The sequence below is a fragment of the Stegostoma tigrinum genome, chromosome 31 (assembly GCF_030684315.1).
Source record: "Stegostoma tigrinum isolate sSteTig4 chromosome 31, sSteTig4.hap1, whole genome shotgun sequence".
Taxonomy (NCBI): domain Eukaryota; kingdom Metazoa; phylum Chordata; class Chondrichthyes; order Orectolobiformes; family Stegostomatidae; genus Stegostoma; species Stegostoma tigrinum.
Genome location: NC_081384.1, coordinates 11,405,662 through 11,430,025, shown reverse-complemented (window position 1 = coordinate 11,430,025; position 24,364 = coordinate 11,405,662). Strand labels below are relative to the sequence as shown.

At 39.9% G+C, this 24,364-nt stretch overlaps 1 protein-coding gene across 11 annotated transcripts in view; it reads left to right on the top strand.

Annotated features, from left to right (window-relative positions):
- raraa (retinoic acid receptor, alpha a) overlaps nucleotides 1–24,364 on the top strand; it is a 530,677-nt gene that overhangs the window by 252,864 nt on the left and 253,449 nt on the right. Inside the window, exon 1 of one of the 11 annotated variants that reach the window (XM_048560472.2) lies at nucleotides 16,395–16,484. The exons of 9 other annotated variants lie outside the window; for them this stretch is intronic. Coding sequence is in view for 1 of the 2 variants with exons in the window: in XM_048560475.2 (XP_048416432.1) it covers nucleotides 16,466–16,484 (19 nt within the window). In the remaining variant the exon portion in view is untranslated. Of the gene's footprint in view, nucleotides 1–16,394; nucleotides 16,485–24,364 lie in introns of those variants that run through there. One more of the 11 variants, XM_048560475.2, reaches the window with a different exon arrangement.

Genomic DNA, 24,364 nt, shown 5'->3' with positions numbered 1-24,364 from the left:
ATTGATTATAGGGCAGTGGGATAGAAAGATTGAACATTTCAAACTGATGGGAAAACACAGATATGATAGGTTAAATATGAGCAAATTGCTTTGTGTAATATCTGGGCCAAGAAAGAGGCACCACAGGTACAAGAATAAACAGAAGAGATGTAAATGAGACCAACTTCAGGAACACTGGGTTTAGGTAACCTGGGTAGGTGTTTTCACCCTTCAGTGTCTGCTGAACCTTCACCAAAATTAGAGGTGATCTTGTTGTGGTCTCAACTCACCTTCTTGTCTGCCTTCCATGTCCCTTCACTTTTGGAGGGTCGTTGAGTGATATTAGACATTGGGTTTAGATTGTAGTGTCTGCATAGTAGTGAGAGAAACTTTCTCTTTGGTGTTCACTTCCAGGGTTACAGAATGAGATAGAAAATTTGTTGACATTAATTGGGTGACAGAAGGAAAAGGTGAGGGTGGAAGGGAGTGAAGGAACATAGGAACAGGGTAGGTTAATGTGATTAGGGGTGTTTTCTCACTTGGAGGGTATGTGCTGACATGGGCAGATTGGATAAAATGACTTTTTTTCATACTGTAGTGTCTACTTATCTCTTTGTATATCAAGTCAATGCAAAAGATTTACTCTCAATGGCTTAGAAGCTTCACCATGGTCTTAAAAGCTTCACCACTAATTTTAATTACAATGATACTGTGCAGAGAGTTGATTGTATTCTAAAAGGTAAGTGCTTCATACACAGGCAGAAAAGAAAGCAATGTAAAAGACCTAAATAACTTGAAACTTGATTAAATGTGATGCGTCATATTTTATTTGCTACCTTTCTTTTTACTGAGTTTGCTTCTCTCATTTTCAATACTCCCACGTATTCCAGAGGTGTGTAATAACATCTCTGAATAGGTTGGTTAGAAAATATCTAGAATGCTGCCACACTGAAGAAATTCATTTAGAATGCAGCATCTGCATTGGCCTGTGCAAGAACAATATAGCTTGTCCTAAACCCCTACCTTTCCATTAATCCCTGCATTGTTTTTCCCTAAACATGCTTATCTAGTTCTCTTTTAAAAATCCCCAGTTGTATCTGACTAGTGTATACCAGATCTTAATAGCTCTGAGTGTAAGAAGATTATTCCTTCATGTCAATGTTGATTTCTTTACTATTCTAGACCTTTCCATCAATGGAAGTGCTTTCTTGTATCTTTCTAGATTCCTCTGAATTGTGAGCCCTCTATCAAATTTACTCTTAACCTCCTTTCCAGTTCGGAGAACTCCAGCTTCTCCAGTCTATAGTCTCCCATATCTAGACTGTTCTCTTAACTCACTTCTGCACTGTACCAAAAGTCTTCACATCTTTTCTAAAATGTATTGCATAGAATTAGACAATACTCCAGTCTAGGCTGAATCAGCGTTTTATTAAGATTCATTATTACTTAATTTATTTTGTACTCTGTTTCTGTTTATGAAGCCCAGGGTACCCTATATCTTTTTAACTACTTTCCCAACATGCATTGCCACAGTCAGTGATTCTTGCACATATGCTCATTGGTCTGTCTGTTCCCACACTCATTTCAGAATTGCCCCCTGTATTTTGTATTACCAGTCCTTATCCTTTCTACCAAAATGCTTTGTATTTCCTGATGTTAAATTTGATTCACTTTATGTTTCCAGCATTTGTTGAGCTTCAGGGCAAGTGCAAATCGGAAATCAAGCATGAAATGTTTATCATTTGAAGGGCAAACAAATCTATAGGTGTATTGAGTAATCCATGATTGACAAAATAAGGTTGACATGCCAAAGACAAATAGTTTACCTGCATGATCTTAACACCAGGGAATGTAGTAAACAAGAGAGAGGAATTACTTCTGGGCTGGGGTCTCAAAGCTTAAACATATGAGTTAAAGTTAAGATTTTTTTGGAGGGCACAGGGTTAGGTGTTGCGTTTGCAGTTTTCTGATCTTTGTCATTTTTAGAGAAATTCTAAATATGTTTATAACAATATCATCCCTAACCCCAAACCTGACCCCTGCGAGTTCTTAAAACAAGTCATTTAAAAAAAACACTTTGTTCTAAAACCCAGCTGGAGTTTTGGAAATAGACGGTCGAATGTCAGCAGGCTATTTGGTCAGGAGAACATTGTGATTATGTCCAGTGCAGCACTCACCTGATTTTTACCACGTAACCTTCTAATAGGTCTTTGACTAATGTCTTTGACTTTAGGGAAGGCCTATTAATAATGCCCTAAGACTGTGGTAAAATTGGTCTTTTCGCTCAAACTGTACATCAAGCCTAAGATTTTCCTGGTTTATGTGAACTGTTCAGTGCTGATTCACTTTCTGAAACCCCAAGTTGTTCATGTTTGAAAGTGGACCCGAGTACAATAGCTGAAAGTGTTTGAGAGTGATAAAATGTTTGGCACTGCATATAGTTCCTTTCCAGTAAATCTGTCAAATCCTGGCACTTCACAGTAGTATTTCTACATTTCATTAGCTGATGTTTGATTGCAACAACGTTTCTTTCCACACAGTGACAAGTTTGAGAGAGAGAGTTTATTTGTGGCATCATATTTGATTAACTTACTTGGTTGATCTGACAGGAGTAGCATACATGAATTGCTTTGCATTCCCCAGGTTTCTTGATTGATTCTGTTCTTTATACCCCTGTCTTATCTGCCTTATTCACTTTGTAATATTTTGCACTTAAAAAGTGAAGGAATTATATTATAGATCTATAAATGTCGTACACATTGTTTTATCCAAGAAATTTAGTATTAAATATCTCACTGTTGCAACCTCGGGGGTACAGAACATGCTGGAGCAAATAGAACAAATTGATATTCACTGAGTGAATCTCCCTCCGCACTGCAGGTGGTCATGCTTGTTTCACACTGAGCATTGTTAGCAATTCTGAGAACTGTTTGCCAATTAATCTTTCTCCAATTGGCAGCATTCTGATTAACCTCACTTCGAATGTTTTTACCCCTTTACCTTTTTCTTATTTCTGTTGTGTTTCTCTAGCTATTTGTTAAATGAGTTATTTTGTCTCAATAAGTGGAATTGGGTACAGCCAGATTCAGTTCGAGAGTCCTAATCTAGAATTGGGGTTATAAATTCAATTTTTTTATTACTGACTGGGTTTTAATTATTTTGTTGGAAACCATACCTCATGTATTCAATGAACAGTATTGGAAGTTGAGAATGAAACCTAAAAAATTTGGTTTTGAGGCTGCTATTCCAAACCATGTGACATGGAGTGGTGGTTTCTAGAAGTGTGATGATCAGCTTCATAACACCAAATGGGCTGTTTATTGTAATCTTGCAAACTTCGTTTTTGTGTGTATTATTGACTTATTTCACTTACTGCAATGTTTTCCCGTTTTTACTTTTCACATGCCTTTTTAACATGCTTAGATCCAGAAATGAGAAGTAATGGCTTGCTTCTAACCATGCCATGTCATGTTTTTAATGGGGGAGACAATGGGCTAGTGGTATGATCACTGGACCGTTAATCCGGAGACCTAGGGTAATGTTCTGGGGACCTGAAATTCCTGCCACAGCAGATAGTGAAATTTAAATTCAATAAAAACCTGAATTAAGAGTCTAATGATGACCATGAATCCATTGTTGATTGTCAGAAAAAAAATACCCACCTGGTTCACTACTGTCCTTTAGTGAAGGAAACTGTCATCCTCACCTGGTCTGCCTTACATCTGACTCCAGTCCTACAGGAATGTTGTTGACTCTTAACTGACTCTGGGATGGACAATAAATGCTGGCCTGGCATGTGACACTCTCATCCCATGAATGAATTTGAAAAAGCAGATTTAGAACTTAAAAGAGAGGAACATAAGATTTAATGGACTATTTTCTCTCACTGGCAAATTTCCCAGATTCTTGATAAGAGCTGCAACTTGTGATTTATTATTCCATTGTGTAGCTTTCTGGTGTAGGAACCCATGGAACCAATAGCCTAGAGACAAGCAACGATCAGATACTGGAACTTTGGATTTAAGTAAGGCAGACTTCATGGATGAGACAGAGACTGTCCACCGTAAACTGGGAAACTCTGCTAAAAGATAAAACGACCGAGGAACAGTGAAGGATGTTTAACAAAACATTCATTGCAATTCAGAAGCAATTCGTATCCATGAGAAGGAGAAGCTCCACCTTGCAAAAAAAAAGGATATCTAAGGATGCAAGGGACAGCATAAAATTAAAAGAAAGGACTTAGAAAAATGCAAAAAAACAGTTCAGATCCCACAGAATGCATGCATCAACAAAAGGGCTACAAAGCGGTTTGTAAGAGTGGCACAAAAGGCTTATGAAAGGGATGTAAAAGACAACACAATGAAACTTTTATAATTATATCAAGGGAAAGTGGCTGGCTAAGAGTACTATAGGCCCACTGAAGGCTGAGACTGGGGAGATAGTCCATGACCACAGGGAAATGGAGACATGCTAAATGATTATTTTGCTTCAGTATTCACAGTAGAAAAGGGGGTTAGCTCGCTGGAAGTCCCAAGAAAATTAACAGAAGATCAGATCTAAATAAAATTAGCTGAATAAACTCATCAATAATGGGGAAATTAATGAAAGTGAAGTCTAACAAATTCCTGGGACCTAATTGTTTCAATCTACAGGTGTTAAAGGAGGTAGGAAATTGGTGATGCCCCAACCATTATCTTTCAGTATTCTCTGGATTCAGAAGTTGTGTCTCTGGGTTCGGAATTTGCTCATGTTATTCTGCTCTTTAAGAAGGATATTAGAATGAAACCTGAAAATTAGAGATCAGTTAGCCTGTCATCTGTGGGTAGGGAAAATTGCTGGAGTCTCTGATCAAGGATAGAGCAACTGATCACCTTGAAATATTTCACTTAATCAGGAAGAGTCAACATGGATTCATGAAGGGTAGATGATACTTGTAAACCACAGAGATTTTTGAAGAGGTGACGGAGGTATGTTTATGTGAAGGCCCAGTTTTAATAAAGTCCCACAGAAGAGACTGTTGGCTAAGGTGGAAGCCCAAGGTATTTTAGTCAAATTACTGACATGGATAGGAAATTAAGTGTCAGGAAATACAGAGTTGGCATAATGGGTGAGTATTCAACTTGGCAGGACATGACTCATGGTGTCCCTGCAGGGATCTGTTGAGGTCTCAATTATTCACAATTTTCATTAATGGCTTGGATAAAAAAGTGAAATATCCAAATTTGCTGACAACTCAAGATTGCGCGACATTGGAGCCAGCGTTGACGACAGCACTAAATTACAGCAACGTGTTGATAGATTAGGTGAATGGGCAAAGCTGTGGTAGATGAAATTTTATATATACCAGTGTGAAATTATACATTTCTTACTGAAAAGGGACAGATCAGCATACTTTTTAAAAGGTACAAAGTTAAATATAGTTGATGTCCAACCAAGATTTGGGAGTTCATACATGGAGCTTTTTAAAATGCCATGGACAGGTGCAGAAAATAGTCCAAAAGGCTAATGGAACGTTGGCCTTCATATCTAAGGGGCTGGAGTTTAAAGGTGCAGACATTATGCTGCAGTTATACAAATCACTAGTTACATCCCACTTAGAGAACTGTGAGCAGATCTGGGTACAACACCTCAGAAAGAATGTTTTGACCCTGCAGGGAGTTCAGTGCAGGTTTACAAGGCTGATACCTGCACTTCAGGGGTTAAGTTATGAGGAGACATTAAACAAATTATTCTGTAGAATTTAGAACACTAAGGCTGATATAATTGAGTATTTCAGGATGTTGACAAGGGAGATAAAGATAAATTAATTCCAATGGTTGAAGATTCTGTCACCAGAGGGCATAGTCTAAGAATTAAAGCCAGGTGATTCAGGAGAGATGTTAGAAACCACTTTTAAACGCAAAGAGTAGTGGATGTGAGTTTGCTCGCTGAGCTGGAAGGTTCGTTTTCAGACGTTTCGTCACCATACTAGGTAACATCATCAGTGAGCCTCCGACGGAGCGCTGGTGTTATGTCCCGCTTTCTATTTATCTGGTTAGGTTTCCTTGGGTTGGTGATGTCATTTCCTGCGTTGGTGATGCCATTTCCTGTTCTTTTTCTCAGGGGATGGTAGATTGATTTGGAGCCAATGTGTTTGTTGATGGAGTTCCGGTTGGAATGCCATGCTTCTAGGAATTCTCGTGCGTGTCTCTGCTTGGCTTGTCCTAGGATGGATGTGTTGTCCCAATCAAAGTGGTGTCCTTCCTCATCTGTATGTAAGGATACGAGTGATAGTGGGTCATGTCGTTTTGTGTCTAGTTGATGTTCATGTATCCTGGTGGCTAGCTTTCTGCCAGTTTGTCCAATGTAGTGTTTGTCACAGTTCTTGCAAGATATTTTGTAGATGACGTTCGTTTTATTTGTTGTCTGTATAGGGTCTTTTAAGTTCATTAGCTGCCGTTTTAGTGTGTTGGTGGGTTTGTGGGCTACCCTGATGCCAAGAGGTCCGAGTAGTCTGGCAGTCATTTCGGAAATGTCTTTGATGTAGGAGAGAGTGGTTATGGTTTCTGAGCCCGTTTTGTCTGTTTGTTTGGGTTTATTGCTGAGGAATCGGCGGACGGTGTTCATAGGGTACCCATTCTTTTTGAATACACTGTATAGGTGATTTTCCTCTGCTCTGCGTAGTTCCTCTGTGCTGCAGTGTGTGGTGGCTCGTTGGAATAATGTTCTAATGCAGCTTCGTTTGTGGGTGTTGGGATGGTTGCTCCTGTAGTTCAGTATTTGGTCCGTATGTGTTGTTTTCCTGTAGACGCTGGTTTGAAGTTCCCCATTGACTGTTCGCTCTACTGTGACATCTAGGAATGGCAGTTTGTTGTTGTTTTCCTCCTCTTTTGTGAATGTTATGCCAGTAAGGGCATTATTGATGGTCTTGAAGGTTCTTGACCTTCAAGACCATCAATAATACCCTTTACTGGCATAACATTCACAAAAGAGGAGGAAAACAACAACAAACTGCCATTCCTAGATGTCACAGTAGAGCAAACAGCCAATGGGGAACTTCAAACCAGCGTCTACAGAAAAACAACACATACGGACCAAATACTGAACTACAGGAGCAACCATCCCAACACCCACAAACGAAGCTGCATTAGAACATTATTCCAACGAGCCACCACACACTGCAGCACAGAGGAACTACGCAGAGCAGAGGAAAATTACCCATACAGTGTATTCAAAAAGAATGGGTACCCTATGAACACCGTCCGCCGATTCCTCAGCAATAAACCCAAACAAACAGACAAAACGGGCCCAGAAACCATAACCACTCTCTCCTACATCAAAGACATTTCCGAAATGACTGCCAGACTACTCGGACCTCTTGGCATCAGGGTAGCCCACAAACCCACCAATCTACTAAAACGGCAGCTAATGAACTTAAAAGACCCTATACAGACAACAAATAAAACGAACGTCATCTACAAAATACCTTGCAAGAACTGTGACAAACACTACATTGGACAAACTGGCAGAAAGCTAGCCACCAGGATACATGAACATCAACTAGCCACAAAACGACATGACCCACTATCACTCGTATCCTTACATACAGATGAGGAAGGACACCACTTTGATTGGGACAACACATCCATCCTAGGACAAGCCAAGCAGAGACACGCACGAGAATTCCTAGAAGCATGGCATTCCAACCGGAACCCCATCAACAAACACATTGATTTGGAGCCAATCTACCATCCTCTGAGAAAAAGAACAGGAAATGACATCACCAACCCAAGGAAACCTAACCAGATAAATAGAAAGCGGGACATACCACCAGCGCTTCGTCGGAGGCTCACTGATGATGTTACCTAGTATGGTGACGAAACGTCTGAAAACGAACCTTCCAGCTCAGCGAGCAAACTCACATCCAGAACCTCAACCTGAGCTACAAATCTTCTCAAAACTCACTAGCAAAGAGTAGTGGAGGTTTGGAACGCTCTTCCTCTAATGGTGGTTGATGCTAATTCAATTGTTAATTTTAAAATCGGAGCCAATTTTTATTAAGCAAGGGTTTCAAGGGATATGGGCCCAAGTCAGGCAAAAGGAATTAGGTGGCAGACCAGCCATGATCTTACTGAATGGCAGAGCAGATGCCTGTTCCAATGTTCCTTCACCTTTCAGTTTTCACCAAAGTGAGTCAGTTCCAGAAATATCTAATGAGATTTCTTAGTCTGTTTGCTTGATCTTAGTATGATCAGAAAGCTGTCATAGATGGTATTTCCAGATTATTTTATTTTACTATTTTAGAAAAACCTGCATGTATATAGCATCTCCCATGAACACCATGCACCCTTAATGTTCATTATAGGCAGTGAAGTATTTTTTTAAAGTGTAGCCACTTCTCTAATGTAGGAAATGTGGCAGTTGTTGTGTACATTGCAAGAGAAGGGGAAAAAAAATAGAAGCCGGAGTAGACCATGTAGCTCTCATTCAGTAAGTTCACAGCTGATTTTCTCCTTCAAATCCACTTTACCACTATTTGCCTTATCCCTTGATTCCCTTAGAGACTGAAAATCTATATGTCTCTACCTTGAATACGTCCAACGATAGGCCATCTACAATCTACCAGATTAGAGAATTCCAAAGTTTAGTAACCCTTTGAGTGAAGAAATTTCTCCTCATCTGAGTTCGGAATGATTGACTTCATGAGAAAGAGCTCCACATGGTTCCAGATTCTCTGGCCTCTCAAGATCCAATTTGTTTAGCCCTTTCAAAACCTTGTATATTGCATTGTAATTACCTCTCATTCTTCTAAACTTCAGCCAAAATTATTTAGCCTCTCATCATAAGATAATCTTCTCATCCTAGAGAAGCTTCACTGTACAGTCTCCACAGCAAAAAATGCTTCCTTGGAGGTGGAGATCAAAGTTACTCACATCACTGATATAGTTGGTTCCTCGAACAGTGGGGGAATCAAGGGTTATGGCGAATGGGCAGGAAAGTGGATGAGAGGAGTGTCGGATCAACCATAACCCATGGTGAACGGTGAAACAGGCTCATGAGGACAAACAACTTTCTCCTTTTCCTATTTTTTATGGTCTTCTACTGACTCCAGGTGTGGTCTCAATAAAGCCATTACAATTTTAGGAAGACTTCCTTGTTCTCATACTCTAGTTCCCTTGCTATAAAGGACAACATGTGATTTGCTTTCCTACTTGTTGCCAGTTGTTTGTGTTCCTTGTTCGAGTATGTCGAAATGTTTCTGAATGTCAACATTTAAAAGTTTCTTAACTACTGGAAAGTATCATGTTTTTCTGTTTGTTTTAGTAAAGTGAATTGTTATCAGCGCAGTGTGATAATAACCAGATGATTTTTTCTAACTGTTTATATATATTGAAACAAATTGGAACTAGAATTAGGCATATGGGATAGGATGATAGGTTAGTATATTAGAATTTTAAATCAGCTCATTTTATCCTTTTAAATGATTGGGACTTCTTATGACGTTGTACCAGGAAATTACATAGATATAATTTTATTATAAATGCCTTTTATGTTTAGGCACATTTTACACAGGAAAGTGGAATATTCAATGCAAGCCTTACTGCATACATGCTTTAATCAGCTCTTCAGCTAGCACTACTCAGGTACTAGATCTCCTTCCTTCCATGCCTCAACAGTTAAATGTACTTAATGTAATTGTACTGATTTATGCTGAAAATGGTTTCTCCCCCATAATATGTTTCAGGTTAGTTGATTTCGGGTAATGGAGGAAGAAAGTTACACTGGGATTCATGTTCCTCATAGGCATCTAGTTACAACGTTGAAAGGTGGATATATATAGATTCAGGTTGGACAAGTTATGGTAAACCCCTGGATGATGGCGCTCATTATTCCACATTTAACAAGTTAAGGCTGAGGTGCTGCAGCTGCATATTTTCAAGAGAAGACCGGTCAAATAATATCACAGGGATATTTTTAAGTCCCTATTTCACATTTTGAGATGACAGAGCATGAACTGTACTTTGACTTTAACCACTGCTGTTTTCACTATCCGTTCAGAAATGTGAGCCAAGTATGATTTGCCCTCTAAATTTCACTTCCACCTTTTGAAGAAGAGCTGCATTCAGTGCTTCCTCTTCAAGGCAGCAAGATGAATTTGACAAACCAGTGGAAAAACTATGCATGGGAACCAAAATCTATTCCATCCAGACGCGTTAACGCTCAATACCAACAGATAACCTCTCGGAATCTGTGTAGAATCCAAAAGGCAGTTGGCAAAGTAGTGCCTGAAAGCTGCAAGAATCTTAATAAAAAAAACAACTGGAAGAATCGAAAGAGGAAGGAACTTTCTGGTTTTGTTTTGTTATGGAAACGCCGGGGGTAGAGGTGGAATTCATTTTGTTGATCATTTTACAGAAGAAACCAGGACAATCAATTTCACTTCCCTAGTTAATTGCCTTTATCTATATGCAGTCAAAAAAATAGGAACGATAAAACGTATTTATGGCTTTATCAATGAAGTTTGGAAATAGAAAAAAACTTGTGTAGGGAGGAATTTTTCCATTTGCAGTTAATATTTTGTTGTGTGAGAATCATATTGCCCGGTCCAGCATGGCTTGCAATGATTGTTCTCAAGCAATCTTCTACTCTTCATTTCTGAGACATGGAGGGATTTGGGTGTCCTGGTACTTGAATCACAAAAAGATTAGTATGCAGGTATAGAATGTGATGAAGAGTACAAATGGAATGTTGTTACTTATTACAAGGGGCATGGAATATAAAAGTAGGGATATTTTACTACAATTGTGTGGAATTTTAGTGACACCTCATTTCGATGAATAGGTACAAGTTCAGTCTCCTTATTTGAGAAAGAAAGCATGAGAAGCTTTTAAGAGAAAATTTACTTGACTATTCCTGGATAGAGTGTGTTATGGTAAAAGGAAGGTTGGGCAATTTGCATCTGTATACATCGGACACTGTTGAGTAGGAGCTTTAGGCGATGCTACACCTCACCTGAAATGCTGAGTGCCTAGTCTACAGAAGTATTTCATTACCCAATAGTAATCAACATGATGGAGACAGAAACATTAAACGTTGAAAGCTTGTTTTACCTTAGTAATGTTCTTCAGAAGATTCAGATGATTTATTTTGGATTTAATAATGCCTCAGGTCGAAGTGTTGATATGATTGTCTTTTCATATCTTAAAATGTTACCTTTTAGCAGTGGCTTAAATGCTTGCTTCCATTGATGTAGGGCACTGTTTCTGAGTTTATTCTGTCATTTCCTAAGTTTCACCCAGATTCTATGCAAGAGGAATAATAGAGCATCTCAATCATTTAATGGAATGAGGTGCAGAAGATAGCAGCAGCTCACTTGCTTCCACTAAGCTCATTAGTTATGGGCTTTTCAAGATGGGAAAAAGATTTGCACTAACTGATCACCACGGGTAAAGCTTTGCTTCCTATACATGTAAAGTACAATAGAAGATGCAGTGAGGGAGTTGTATATGGTTGTTTTAATTCTTGGGATTGTAGCATTTGGTGTTGTCCTCATATCAAACTGTGTCATACCTTTATGGTCATTTTCTGCAATTAGCACAATGTTCTGCTCAGTAAAATGCAGTGTTGCCTTTGGTACATGAAACAGAAAGATTTGTTATTGCAGGGGAGCCAATGGCCTAGTGGTATTATTGCTAGATTGTTAACCTAGAGACCCAGATAATGTTCTGGGGACTTAGGTTTGAATCCTGCTGTGGCAGATGGTGGAATTTCATTTCAATAAATATCTGGAATTAAGAGTCTAATGATGACCATGAATTGATTGTTGATTGTTGGAAAAAACCCATCTGGTCCACAAATGTCCTTTAGGGAAGGAAATTGCCATCCTTACTTGGTCTGGACTACATGTGACTCCAGACCCACAGCAATGTAGTTGATCCTTAATCACCCTCTGGGCAATTAGGGATGGGCAATAAATGCTGCCTGGTCAACGATGCCCTCATCCCATGAATGAATAAAGAAAAAAAGTATTTACAACTCTGAAATTATTTGCAGAAGATTAGATGTAACAGAGCCTTCTGTATTTTAAAGACACTTATTATTTAAATATAGCAATTCGATTTTTGTTTTGCTCAAGATTCTATGTACATATTGGTGTGATAGCCTGTGTAATAACATGCTGCCAGTGCTGGTTAATGAAGTTATAATGAACAAGTTGTTTGCTTTAACTGGGGGTTAACCACATTGCTGATTATATTAAGAGAAGGCAAGATGAGCAGTAAGATAATAAATAAACTTGTTTATAAAGAATAAACCAGCCAAATGCAACAGCATGTATGGTACTAAGATGAAACACTGAAATAAGACCACTGGATCAAATTTAGAACTGGGCATTCCAATGAACCTCAGCTAATTAAAGAAAACTGAAAGAACTGTGGATGCTGTAAATCAGGAACAAAAACAAAGCTGCTGGAAAAGCCCAGCTGGTCTGGCAGCATCTGTGAAGGAAAGAATAGCGTTAACGTTTCGGGTCCAGTGACCCGTCCTCAGAACCCATCCCCAGCTAACTAAAAGTAGTTAACCCGTTGCAGACCAATGATAAAGAATCAGCCAAGGCTTTTTTCACTATCCAGGTAACCCTCTTTTCGACATAGAATGAAAACTGGATCTTAGATGTAGAGTAGAATAGATTCCTGGCATTTACCTTCTAGAATCAGAAATAAAACATAGCCACTTTGAGGAAATATTGGTATCTGTGGAATTTTACCTAAGTTAGTTAGTGCATAAAAGTAAAGGAAAAGATATGAAGATTTTTACTCGCATAGATAAGGATGCTAACATGCTGACAGCTTGGAGCACATTGTTGCCATCAGATTGTGGGCTAACGATGCGAAAGGAAAATAAAGTTTACAATGGATGATCATTTCATTGGAATGATTAGAGCAATCCTGCCAGCATTACTGAAAGGCATTCATTAACTTGATCATGTTTGACATTGAAAGCACGTGTGCAGGTTTAAATGCCAGCTGCAGTTAAATGGATCGATTGCTTATACTTCAGCATAGTTAATTGAAATGCAGCCATTTAATAGGTATATAGTATTTGGGTAAGGGCTGTTGTGGCACCGAGGTAGTGTTCCTACCTCCAGGTCAGGAAGCCATGATTCAAGTCTCACCTGCTCTATAGGTGTGTCATAACATGCCTGAACAGACATTAAACATATCTATAGTATCTGGGTGGTGCTGTGGTAGTATAGTAGTAAAATCCATACCTCTTGGTCTGAAGTATCAGGTTCATGCCCCAGCTACCCCAGAGGTGTGCCACAACATGTCCAGGCAGGTTGATTAAAAATAATTCTAGAGTTCTTCTGGTGCTGTGGTAGTATCCTGAGCTCCGGGCTTGGGTTCAACTCCCACCCACCTCCAGAGGTGTGTTATGGCATGTCTGAACAAGCTGATTGAAATAACTATAATACCTAGCTGTTGTACATTACAGTGCATGAAATTTGAAACTTCTGGAGCCACAGTCAAGTTCACTGGCCAAGCCAGAACTAATTTTTAAATCTTTTTGTTCTGTTGTTCATTGTCTGATTTCTCAGATTTCCTTTTATGAATCCTAAAGATCCTATACATTTTCAATGCAACTTTTTTCCAGTTTACTGGATATATTGATATATTGTATGTGTATCTCGGAAATTGCAATAGCATGGTACTTTGCCGGTTTGTAATACCATGAATGTTGCATTTAAAAGCCTTGCTTCAACTAGGAATAAAATGATTTAATGCATCTGATTAATTATTACTAAACATATTGTCTGCCAATATTTCTGGAATATTCATCGGTAGAAGTGTAAATAAAGGTGATTGTTTCACCTCCTTCCCTCCGCCAGCCCCAAATAAAAAGCTCACTCTGTTCATGTTATATGTGGGCGCTCTATTGTTATAGATTGCCATTTGGACCCATTGACACAGCACAGCTGCTTGAGGACCTGCCATCCTCCTGTGTTATAACTGACATCTTTAAAAAAAGAAAAATCTTACTTCTCAAACCCTGCTCTGTTGAGATGATAATGCTGTAAATTGTGAATCACCAACAATGGGCATGAATATGTAGCCTCACAGTGTCTTATGGTAGTGAAGGATTTGGCAATCTGATGTTTTTCTTTTGACGGTTCATTGCCTATTGAGCTGTTTAGAAGAAGCTTGGTATTAAGACGATCCCAGTTGGATAGGAACTACATATGGTTTTCACTAACGCTTGACGTCAACTAGCTAGTGCAGAATATGACACTGGATTTCAACTTCACGTTTCTGGAATAGGGCAAACAGTTCAAGGAAAATCAAATTTTCAAATTAACTTTGTTTCTCTGCAGCATCCCCATCTTCACAGTGAATGCATGTTTCCTTGCTTTGAATGCTTACCCTCTTTTAGTTAGATTTGTACAAAATCGTCTGAGGAGATAGGAAGATGACCTACACCTATATCTCAACCGTGGCTTATAGTCGAGGCAGTAGCTTTGTCTCTCCCAGCCACATGCTTTAGACAGTCGAACTGAAATTTGGAGTTTGAGTCAGAAGTAGGTTTTATTTAGCTGTGGCATCCATGCACATTAATCATAGTTCACATACAGCTTTTTGATTTGGAATAGTAGGCATATATAAGTGACAAACTAGTTTTGAGTAATAATGGCTCTGCAACACCTCTACTTATGACATGGATTTTTTTAGTCTCTGGCTAACTAGAGGAATGAAATGATTTAATGCATCTGATTAATTATTACTAAACATCTTGTCTGCCAATATTTTTGGAGGTCTTTACAGGATCTTAAAAGATTTTCTTTAGTGATTTTACTTATTTCTATTTATTTTTTATTTCTATCACTTCTGTCCCTATCACTTTGTTAAGCTGCAATTCTTGATGCAGGTATCCTTCCAGAGTGTCTCCCATGTGGCTATTCCTCCTGGTCATGTAGTTTGACCAAAAGAATGCAACAACAGAGCTGACCCAAGATTCATGCAAATATACTTGCAGCATTTGTAATTTTTAATAATCAAATGCTGGAATCCAAATTGATTTTTCCTTCCCTATACCAGGATGTTTGAGGTCAATTGTAGTATGCTATGGGCGACTAAGTTCGAGGGTGGCTAGGGGACTTATGACTATGCTGACCACTGTCATAATTAGCCAAGCTATTTAGCTCAATTTTCCTAACCTAACATATGCACAAGGGTCAGGACCCACAGAAGCCTGTTTTCTGGTCTTTTCATGCTGTTTGGCTGGCTGAGGATTTCCAGAGCTGCTCTGCAATAGATGCATCCCCACTGCTCTCATGTACGTGAGGCACATGTTCTCTCTAGCTTGGAGTGGCCTCCACCACAAAGTCAGCCTTGGGTTGAGCAGCAGCCAAAAGGCCCAGAGGCTGACTGCCAGGAAAATTCCTTCTGCTTATTGCCAGCACTCGGCTCAGCTGGTGAGCAGGCCTGTTCCAGGAGTGTCCCCACATAGAGTTATGTTATAAGCTTTAGATTTATGACATACAAAATGTTTTAAACTTTGGGAGCCTGACTTTCCCTTCTATTGCAGTGCTGTATGGCAGTAGCACATCCAGAGTGCACTGCACCTAACTAGATACAGGGGGGCAGAGTAGCAAGCATTTTGGTTGTGCTGCTGCTATCCTCCACCGGTACAGAAGCGAATCAAGAAAAGCAACCTACTAAAGTGCTGTAACATCAAAGATTTCCACTACCACCTTGAACTAAAAAAGAGCAGCTTTGTTTACGCACATCTGTTCCTGCCTTACTGTCTTGAATTATGAGTACTGGGGTGGATTTTCATTCGGCAAGTTGACATACCGTACCGGAGCAACTTTAAGATAGTCAAATGGCCTGTGCAGTAGTTGACTTTTATGTCGGGAGGTGGTATTTGTTGTGTCAAAATAGCAGGCAGCTGCATTTTTACACTCGTATTGTTGTGAAAAGGCTTTGATTTTTTTTCCCTTAGAGACAGCTTTATTGCTCTTCTTCCTCGCAGCAGAGGGATTGCCTTAAGTCCACACACTCACCTAATGGCTCTCCAAACCCTTTGCATTTGTTTTGCACAAAACAAAGCAGGGAAGAGAGGCTTTTGTTTGGATCGATTTGTCTAAAGTAGTAAAGAAAAAGAACTCGTCTAGAAGGGTTAGAAGGTGCAGCCCGCCACGCCTCATCCTTCCAGCTTCTGGCCCTGACTTGAAGCGGTATCACTGTTCTCAGGGAATCGACCCTGGGATTTTTGGGTGGATTTTTGCAATACCATTAATCACTGACCAGGGAGTCACTTGGCAACTGGCAAAATATTTGTCATACGTGTAGAAATGGGAAGCAAGTTGAGCGATTGAGCTACCAGACAGGAACATGCTCAGCGAGCAGCATGCATGGGGGCGACAGGCTGCACACTGCTCCGAATGCCTTCACACGACAGGAAAGACGCCTGGGAAGGGGATAATAAGACAAGAGACAGGAAATCCTTAATGTTGTTGGCAGCCACTGGTAAATATATAACTCTGAGCAGAGCTTAAAAGATAAAATTGGTTTGGATATGCAGCGCTATTAAATAATATCCAGATTTGAGCTTTTGACTTCCAGGAATAGATATTTTAATGCTTTGTATTTTTTAAACAGTTGATTCCCACTGTTGATTAAAATGTTTGAAGTACTTTGCACAAAGTGCTTTTGTTAGTTCCTTGATTCTTTCATCATAGCATAGCTTGTGTTAATTAAACCAACTTCGGTGAAAAATGGTCATGTTTAAAACAAAAGAGTAAAATTGTAAATGTGTTTTAATAGCTTGTCCCACCAGAGCACAAAGTCAATTTATTCACTGCCATTTGAATAATTGATGGTGCTGTCTTTTTGTGCAAATGCTCTGGAGGGCGAGCAGCCTTAATCAGTTAAAACTTGTACTAAGAATTCAGCAGAGCACTGTACTCAATTGCATTTGTATGTTCCTGGAACAGTGGTTCACTAACTGCACTGTGCCATTGTATTGTGTCATGCAATTATTTTGCATTGTATCATTTGTGGATATTGTCTATTTTAGTCTCTCTGGAGATATATTTGTTGTCTTGAATTTCATTCAGCTGTACTGTGTTGAATTGCATTGTGTTAATCATTGTTGTGCTGTGTTATCGAGTTGCTTTGGTTTGTGTTGTCTGATGTCAGTACTGTTGAATTTAATTGAATTGTGCTTCGGCATGTTACATTGAGGCCTCTTGCACCACTCTTTGTATGTTGCAAATGTTATGATTGCATGAGACAACAGTTTGTTAAAAAACATACTGCTATATACTTGAAATAGTGTTTACAAAATTATTGTACTAGGAAGCATTATGTTCTGAGTTCTCATTTGAAAGCATTGTTGCATAATAGAAGGATTCTGAGCAGGAGAAAATGTTCTGCCATTGACATCTCTATTAACTCAATGCTGATGTAGTCTATTGTCCCTCCAGTTGAAGGGCATCTACAGCACTTGGATGTAGCAGTTGTTAAATTACCTGTAATGCTGTGGAAGTGTTATATTGGAATACCCATTATTCACCAAAATGGAAATTGTTGAATTATTTAAGATACATTTTATTTGTTAATGTCATCCAGAGTATATCTTATTCAAATTTCACCTGAAAGGATAATATATAGTCTCTGGCATAAAAACGTAGAGTTAGCATCATTCTGTCAAAACTTGTGTGCATTAGGTTGAACCAGACTGTCACTCTCTTGGCATGCTTTTTGATTCCAGTGAGATTCTGACCCCATAACCCTTCTGCCAGTTTTTAAGCAGGATTTCATAATTTGAAAATAAGGATTGGAACTCAATAATAGGGATTATACAAAGTAGAGAAAGACATTTTGGCTCGTGGTGGCGGTGCAAGTTCTTTGAAAGACCAATTCAGTTTTGTTTATTCATTCTTGGGATGTTGGTGTCATTGTCTAGGTCAGCATTTCTTGCCCTTCTCTAATTGCCCAGAGGATATTTAAGGGTCAACTACATTGCTGTTAGTGTGGAGTCACATGGAGACCATAGCAGGCAAAAATGACAGATTTCCTTTCCTAAAGGACATTAGTGAACCAGATTTTTATTTACAGCAATTGACAATGGTAACATGGTTACCATTAGGTTAGCTTTTCATTCAGTTCAAATTTCACCATGGCAAGATTCAAACTCTTGTTCCCAGAACATTAGCTTAGAGTTTTGAATTGCTGGCCCAGTAAAATGATCAATTCTTCACCGCCTCCCTTTATCCAAGAAGCTGAGTTGGAGAGAATGGAGAGTGTCAAGTTCTGCGGAGTGACAATAACCAACAATCTGTCCTGGACCTCCCATGTAGATGCGATGGTAAAGAAGGCACAACAATGCCTCCTCCTCTTCAGGCAGCTTAGGAAATTCGATATGCCCATAAGGACTCTCACTAACTTTTACAGTTGCACCTTTATGGATGCGTAATGCCCTGGTATGACAACTACTCTGCCCAGGACCATAAGAAACAAAGTTGTGTGCACAGCCCAGACATTACAAAAACCAGCTTCCCATCCATGAACTCCACTTACACTTCTTGCAGCTGCAGAAAGGCTGCCAACACCATCATGGACCCCTCCCACCCCTGTAATGTTCTCTTCCAACCTCTGTAACGCAGAAGATACAGAAGCTTGAACACATACATAAATAGCTGAAGAACAACTTCTTCACTGCTGTTATTAGACTGCGGAATGGTGCTTCTCTAACCTCAAATAATGTTGATCTTGCTTTGTGTACCTACTATGCAGCCGTAACCTTGTATGCCCGGCTCTGTCTAAGCACCCTATGATCTGCATGTCCTTGTTTGCTATGGTCTGCCCGTACTGCTCACAAAACAAAGCTTCTCACTGTATCTAGGTACACATGACTACAATAAATCAGATCAAAAATTAATTTCACACCCGGTTCTATCCTATGGTACAGCAGATTTTTCCTTTTCAAGTACATTCCTAACTCCATTACTCTTCAATGTGATTCTACCACTCAATTGGACTGCACATTCCAGTTCATAACAACAGCAGTTCTTAAGTTTAAGAGGCGTTGTTGTCAGTGTTACACAATTCTACAAGGAGCTTTTTTTTGCATAGCCATTAACATAACCATGGGTGAAGATAAATGAGGAGTCTTTATTCCCTCTTCCTCGCATTCTTTTGACATGAGTTGCATCCCACTTCCCAGAAGAAAAATTAATAGCTGGATTCACTGCTGCTTCAGAATAAGATTCTGGCTGAAATAACTCCCCATGCTTTCTTGGCCATGACTCATCTTCTAAACTGCAAAACAGTTTTGCTCCTCACCATAATTCCAGTTTATTTCCAGCCTTGAATCCAGTTGCAGAGATTTGAAAATAATTGGACATGCGGATAATGATAAAAACAAAGTACTATCTTACAGAATTAGTAAGAACTGCCGATGCTGGAATCAGAGATAACACAGTGTGGAACTGGAGGAACACAGTAGGCCAGGCGGCATCAGAGGAGCAGGAAAGTTGACGTTCTGGGTCAGGATCCTTCTTCAGAAAAAAAATTACTGTACACTTACGTCACAGCTACTATCCTGATTATCGTCCCTGAATTCTCTTAGGTCTGTTCTGAATAGTCAACAGTTTAAGACATAATTTCTAACTTGAGAGATGGCAGTCTTCTTTGTTTAAGTCAATGACATCGCCACACACTTTTGAGCAGATGGCGGATAAACACTAATCTCAAACAGTCCAATTCTTTCATTAATATTTGAATAACAACTTAGCCAAAAGTTGAGAGAGACCTTGGCTGATCTTCATTGTCTAGCATTCATTCCTGGTTGAGTTGCAGTTTCCCTAAGTTAAACATTGGGAATATCGTCATATGGCTTCTGGAAGGGACAGAAGACACTGCTGTCCCACCGTTGATCCCAACCTCCTTCAGCTCTCTACCACAAGCTGAACCAAAATGCTCCCTTCCTGTGTATCATTTTTTTGACTCTGAGATGAGCCATTGATCATGCTCCATCAAAAATGCCAGCTCCTTTCACCTCCATACACAGGCACTGCTTCAAATAGACTGGTGCCAGAACCTTTGTTTTTGTTACCTTGGGATTTGATTATGCTAGCGCTCTGCTAGCTAGCCTCCTGGTGATCCGCCATCAATAACTCGAACTCATCCATACTCTGCATACTGATTGCTAACTTGCATCAAGTTTCATTCATCCATCATGCCTGTTCATGCCCACCTACAATGGCTCTCAGCCCACCAAAGAATTTCAGAATTCCCCTTCTTTATGAGCTTCCTTCAAACCTACTTTTTAACCCAGCTTTCAGCCACCCCTCCTTCATATTGTCTGCACTTGGTATCTGGTTACACACCTGTAAAATGCCTTAAGATGTTTTCCCAAGTTTACCATGCTCCATTCATGCAATTTGTTCCTGGCAAGGTATTTGATTTGAAAAGGGCTCACTAAAATTTGACAATATAAACATTTTTGAATGAGCTTTGAGATATATGCTTATTGCAGTTTGGTTTTATTTCAAATTCTTATACAGCTGAATAAACAGTAATGCCATCTGCGGGTTCGCAAAGATTATTGCAGGATGATACACTTTCTTTTATCACCATTTGCCACATTTCTTCACTTCTGTTCTGTTGTCAGACAGGCAGTGAGTGAGTCTTTACTGAGGTGCAAGCCCTTGGGAACCGGATACCTTGCTGTTGTACAGTGACTGTTGTTCATATGTAGGTCTCAGAAGTAAATATTGCCAACAGGTTCTTTAACACTGGAGCATTAATGCTAAATGCTATTCTATCTTCTGCCACTATTCACATAAATTTAGTTACTGCTTAAAAATCAACTATGGGAAAACAAATTCATTTTCCCCTTCCTAGCCTCGGAGTACTGAAGCCAGCTGTAGCACTTAGTTAGCAATGCCAACCCTTCAGGATTATCTTGGAGTTTCCAGGACTTAAAGGTTTGCTATGGATAGAAGTCAGAATAAACTTACTTTTCTTCTGAAGGATGTGGAAGAGATTCCCAGTAAGAGAAACTGCTTGGAGGTCAGTTGTCATCTTCAGGAATGGCTGGATCATTCTGTGTTGCAAAGGTTTGAAGGGTCAAGAGACACTCAGAACACAGCTGGACTGTTTGAGGGAGATCGAGGCAAAAAATTGACTGAGTCAACACATTGTGGAGCTGGAGGAACACAGCAGGTCAGGCAGCAGCAGAGAAGCAGGAAAGTTGATGTTTTGGGTCGGGACCCTTCATCAGAAAAGTCAGTTGAGCTTCTTGGTAAAATGACAGAGATGATTGTGGGTGATTTGTTTGATGTAGTGTACATGTACTTCCAAAAGCGCTTTGAAATGTGCCACATAATAGGCTTGCCAGCAACGTTGTCTAATTGACAGGAGCCACTGGCTGTGGTTTTCTTTTGGGACTGGATTAGGATGTATCAGGGCCACTGATTTTCTTACATGCATTAATGACCTAGGCTTGGATGTCCAGAGCACAGTTTCAAACTTTGCACATGACACAAATTTGGAAGGATTGAATGGTGAGGAGTAAAGTGGCAGACTTCAAAAGGACTTGGACCGGTGAAATGGGGGCACACATGGCATATGAAATTGAATGCAGAGAATTATGAAGTAATACATTTTGGTAGGAACAAGAGAAGGCAACATAAATTTGGGTGTCATGGTGGTTAGCACTGTTACCTCAGCGCCAGGGACTTGGGTCGATTAGGTGATTGTCTGTGTGGAATTCACAAGTTTTCTCTGTGTCTGCGTGCGCTTCCACTGGATGCTGCAGTCTCCTCCCAGAGTCCAGTGATGTGCACATTAAGTTGGTGAGCCATGGTAAATGTGGGGTTACGGAGAGGGGCTGGTCCGGCCTAGGTGTTCTTGAGAGGGTCAGGGCAGACTCGATGGATCAAATGGCCTCTTCTGCACTGTAGGGATTTTATGATTCTCTAAATTATGGATGTAGTTCTAAAGCAGCTTCAGAAGTAGAGATACCTGGCAGCGTATTTGCAAACATTGTAAAGGTGGCAGAGCAGTTTCGAATGTGGTTAAACAAATGTATGATGTTCAGGGCTTTATAAATAAAGCCATATAATATAAAAACAAGGATATTGTGATGAACCTTTACAAACATCATTTGGCCTCAACAGCAGTGTTGTATCCAGTCCTTTAGCTAGGAAACGAAGGCTTAGAGAGTGGGTTTTTGTTTTGATTTCATAGCATTTGTGCATCACTGGCAAGGCCAGAAGTTATTACCCAAACTTAATTTCACTTGAGAAAATGTTGGTTAGCAATCGTCTTTAACCACTGCAGTCCATGTGGTGTAGGTACTTCCTTAGTGTTTTAGGGAAGGTATTCCAGAATCCAGGTTCAGAAAAGTTGTGGGAACGTGGTTCCAAGGTTGAGAAACTCCAGTTGCATGAATAGAATGTTGGGACTGTTCTCCTCAGAGAGGCTTTCAAGATCATGACATATCTAGACAATAGAAATATTCTCTATTTATGTTGGCAGAAAGCTGGCACACCATAGGACACAGATTTGAAGTGAATGACAAAAACGACTGAGAGTAGCATGAGGATAAACATTGTTCCGCAGTGAGTTATTGTGATTTCGAACATACTGCATGATAATTTAGATTCAGACATGGCAGGAAAATTGGATGAGCAGATGAAGAGAGAAAATGTTGGGGTAGGGGAGGGGGACTAGCTGAGTCGCTCCTCCATGTATGCAGATGGCCTCCTGTATTGTTGCAATCCTGTGATTCCAAGACTCTGATTTGTCATATTGCTGTGTTCTATATTTTGATCTTCACTTTCTGTTGTCATTTGTTGGATATGCAGCTGCTTGTTGTATTTTCTATGCACAGGATCATACAGATAAGATTACATCAATATACAAAAAATCTCTGAATATTGAAATGTATACTTAACCTTTCACCAAGTTGAAGGCAATAAAATTTATGAAATGTGATTTGTGCAGCATTTGGCTTTCTGAGCATTCATTGAAAAGAAATTTTCTTTCTCAGCTGCGCGGTTGTTTGATTTCCAAGACTGAGAAAATCCAGGCATCATGCTTCTCTATTCAGTTTTGTCCAGTTGAGCACTTGAGTGCTTGAATATCTTGTGTCTCACTATATATGCAACATTGGCTACATACACCAAAGTGCCATTAAGCTTTGCTATGCAAGCACCATAGGAGCAAAGTAGGCTATTTGGCCCATTGAGATTTCATTGATATTGAATGATCGAATTTTCTAGAACTCCTTGATTAGTTCCTGATTAAAAATCTACCATCTCAACCTTGAATAGTCTTGATGATCCAGTTTTGATGCCTTTCTGCAGTAAAAGGGAATTACCTCTGCACATCTACCGTGTCAAACCCCCTCAGAATCTTGTGTTTCATTAAGCTTGGCTGATGCTTCTAAATTCCAATCAGCGCAAGCCCAATCTACTCGACTTCTCATAAGAAAATCAATCCATACCCAGATCAACGCCGTGAATTTTCTGTAGCCTGTCCCCAATGCCAGTATATCTTCCCTCAGCTAAAGGAACCACAATTGTTGACAGTATTGTCAGTGTGGCCTGACGAGTGCCTCGTATAGGTTATGCAAGACATCCCTATTTTTATGCTCCATTCCCTTTTAAATAAAGGCCTATATTTCATTTGTCTTTCATATTGCCCACTGAACTTATATGCTTGCTTTTTGCGACTCATGTATGAGAACTCTCAAACCCTGTCATTGAAGCTTCCCTGTACTCCTCCTCCTTTTGACTAATAGTCATCTCATTTATTCTTCCTACATTGTATTCTATCTGCAAGTTTCTGCTCTCTCATTTAACCTGTCTGTATTCCTCTATGGACTCTTTGTTTCAACCTCACTGCCAAAAATAGGTTTTCCCACCTATATAAGACAACAAAGTGTGGAGCTGGATGAACACAGCAGGCCAAGCAACATCTCAGGAGCACAAAAGCTGATGTTTCGTGCCTAGACCCTTCATCAGAAACGGGGGATGGGGAGACGATTCTGAAATAAATAGGGAGAGAGGGGGAGGTGGACTGAAGGTGGATAGAGGAGAAAATAGGTGGGGAGGAGAGTATCAGTGGGGAGGTAGGGAGGGGATAGGTCAGTCCGTGGAGGATAGACAACAGGCCAAGGGGGTGGGATGAGGTTAGTAGGTAGGAGATGGAGGTGCGACTTGAGATGGGAGGAGGGGATAGGTGAGAGGAAGAACAGGTTAGGCAGGCTGGGGCGGGCTGGGCTGGTTTTGGGCTGCAGTGGGGGGAGGGGAGATTTTGAAGCTGGTGAAACCCACATTGATACCATTGGGCTACAGAGTTCCCAAGCGGAATGTGAGTAGCTGTTCCTGCAA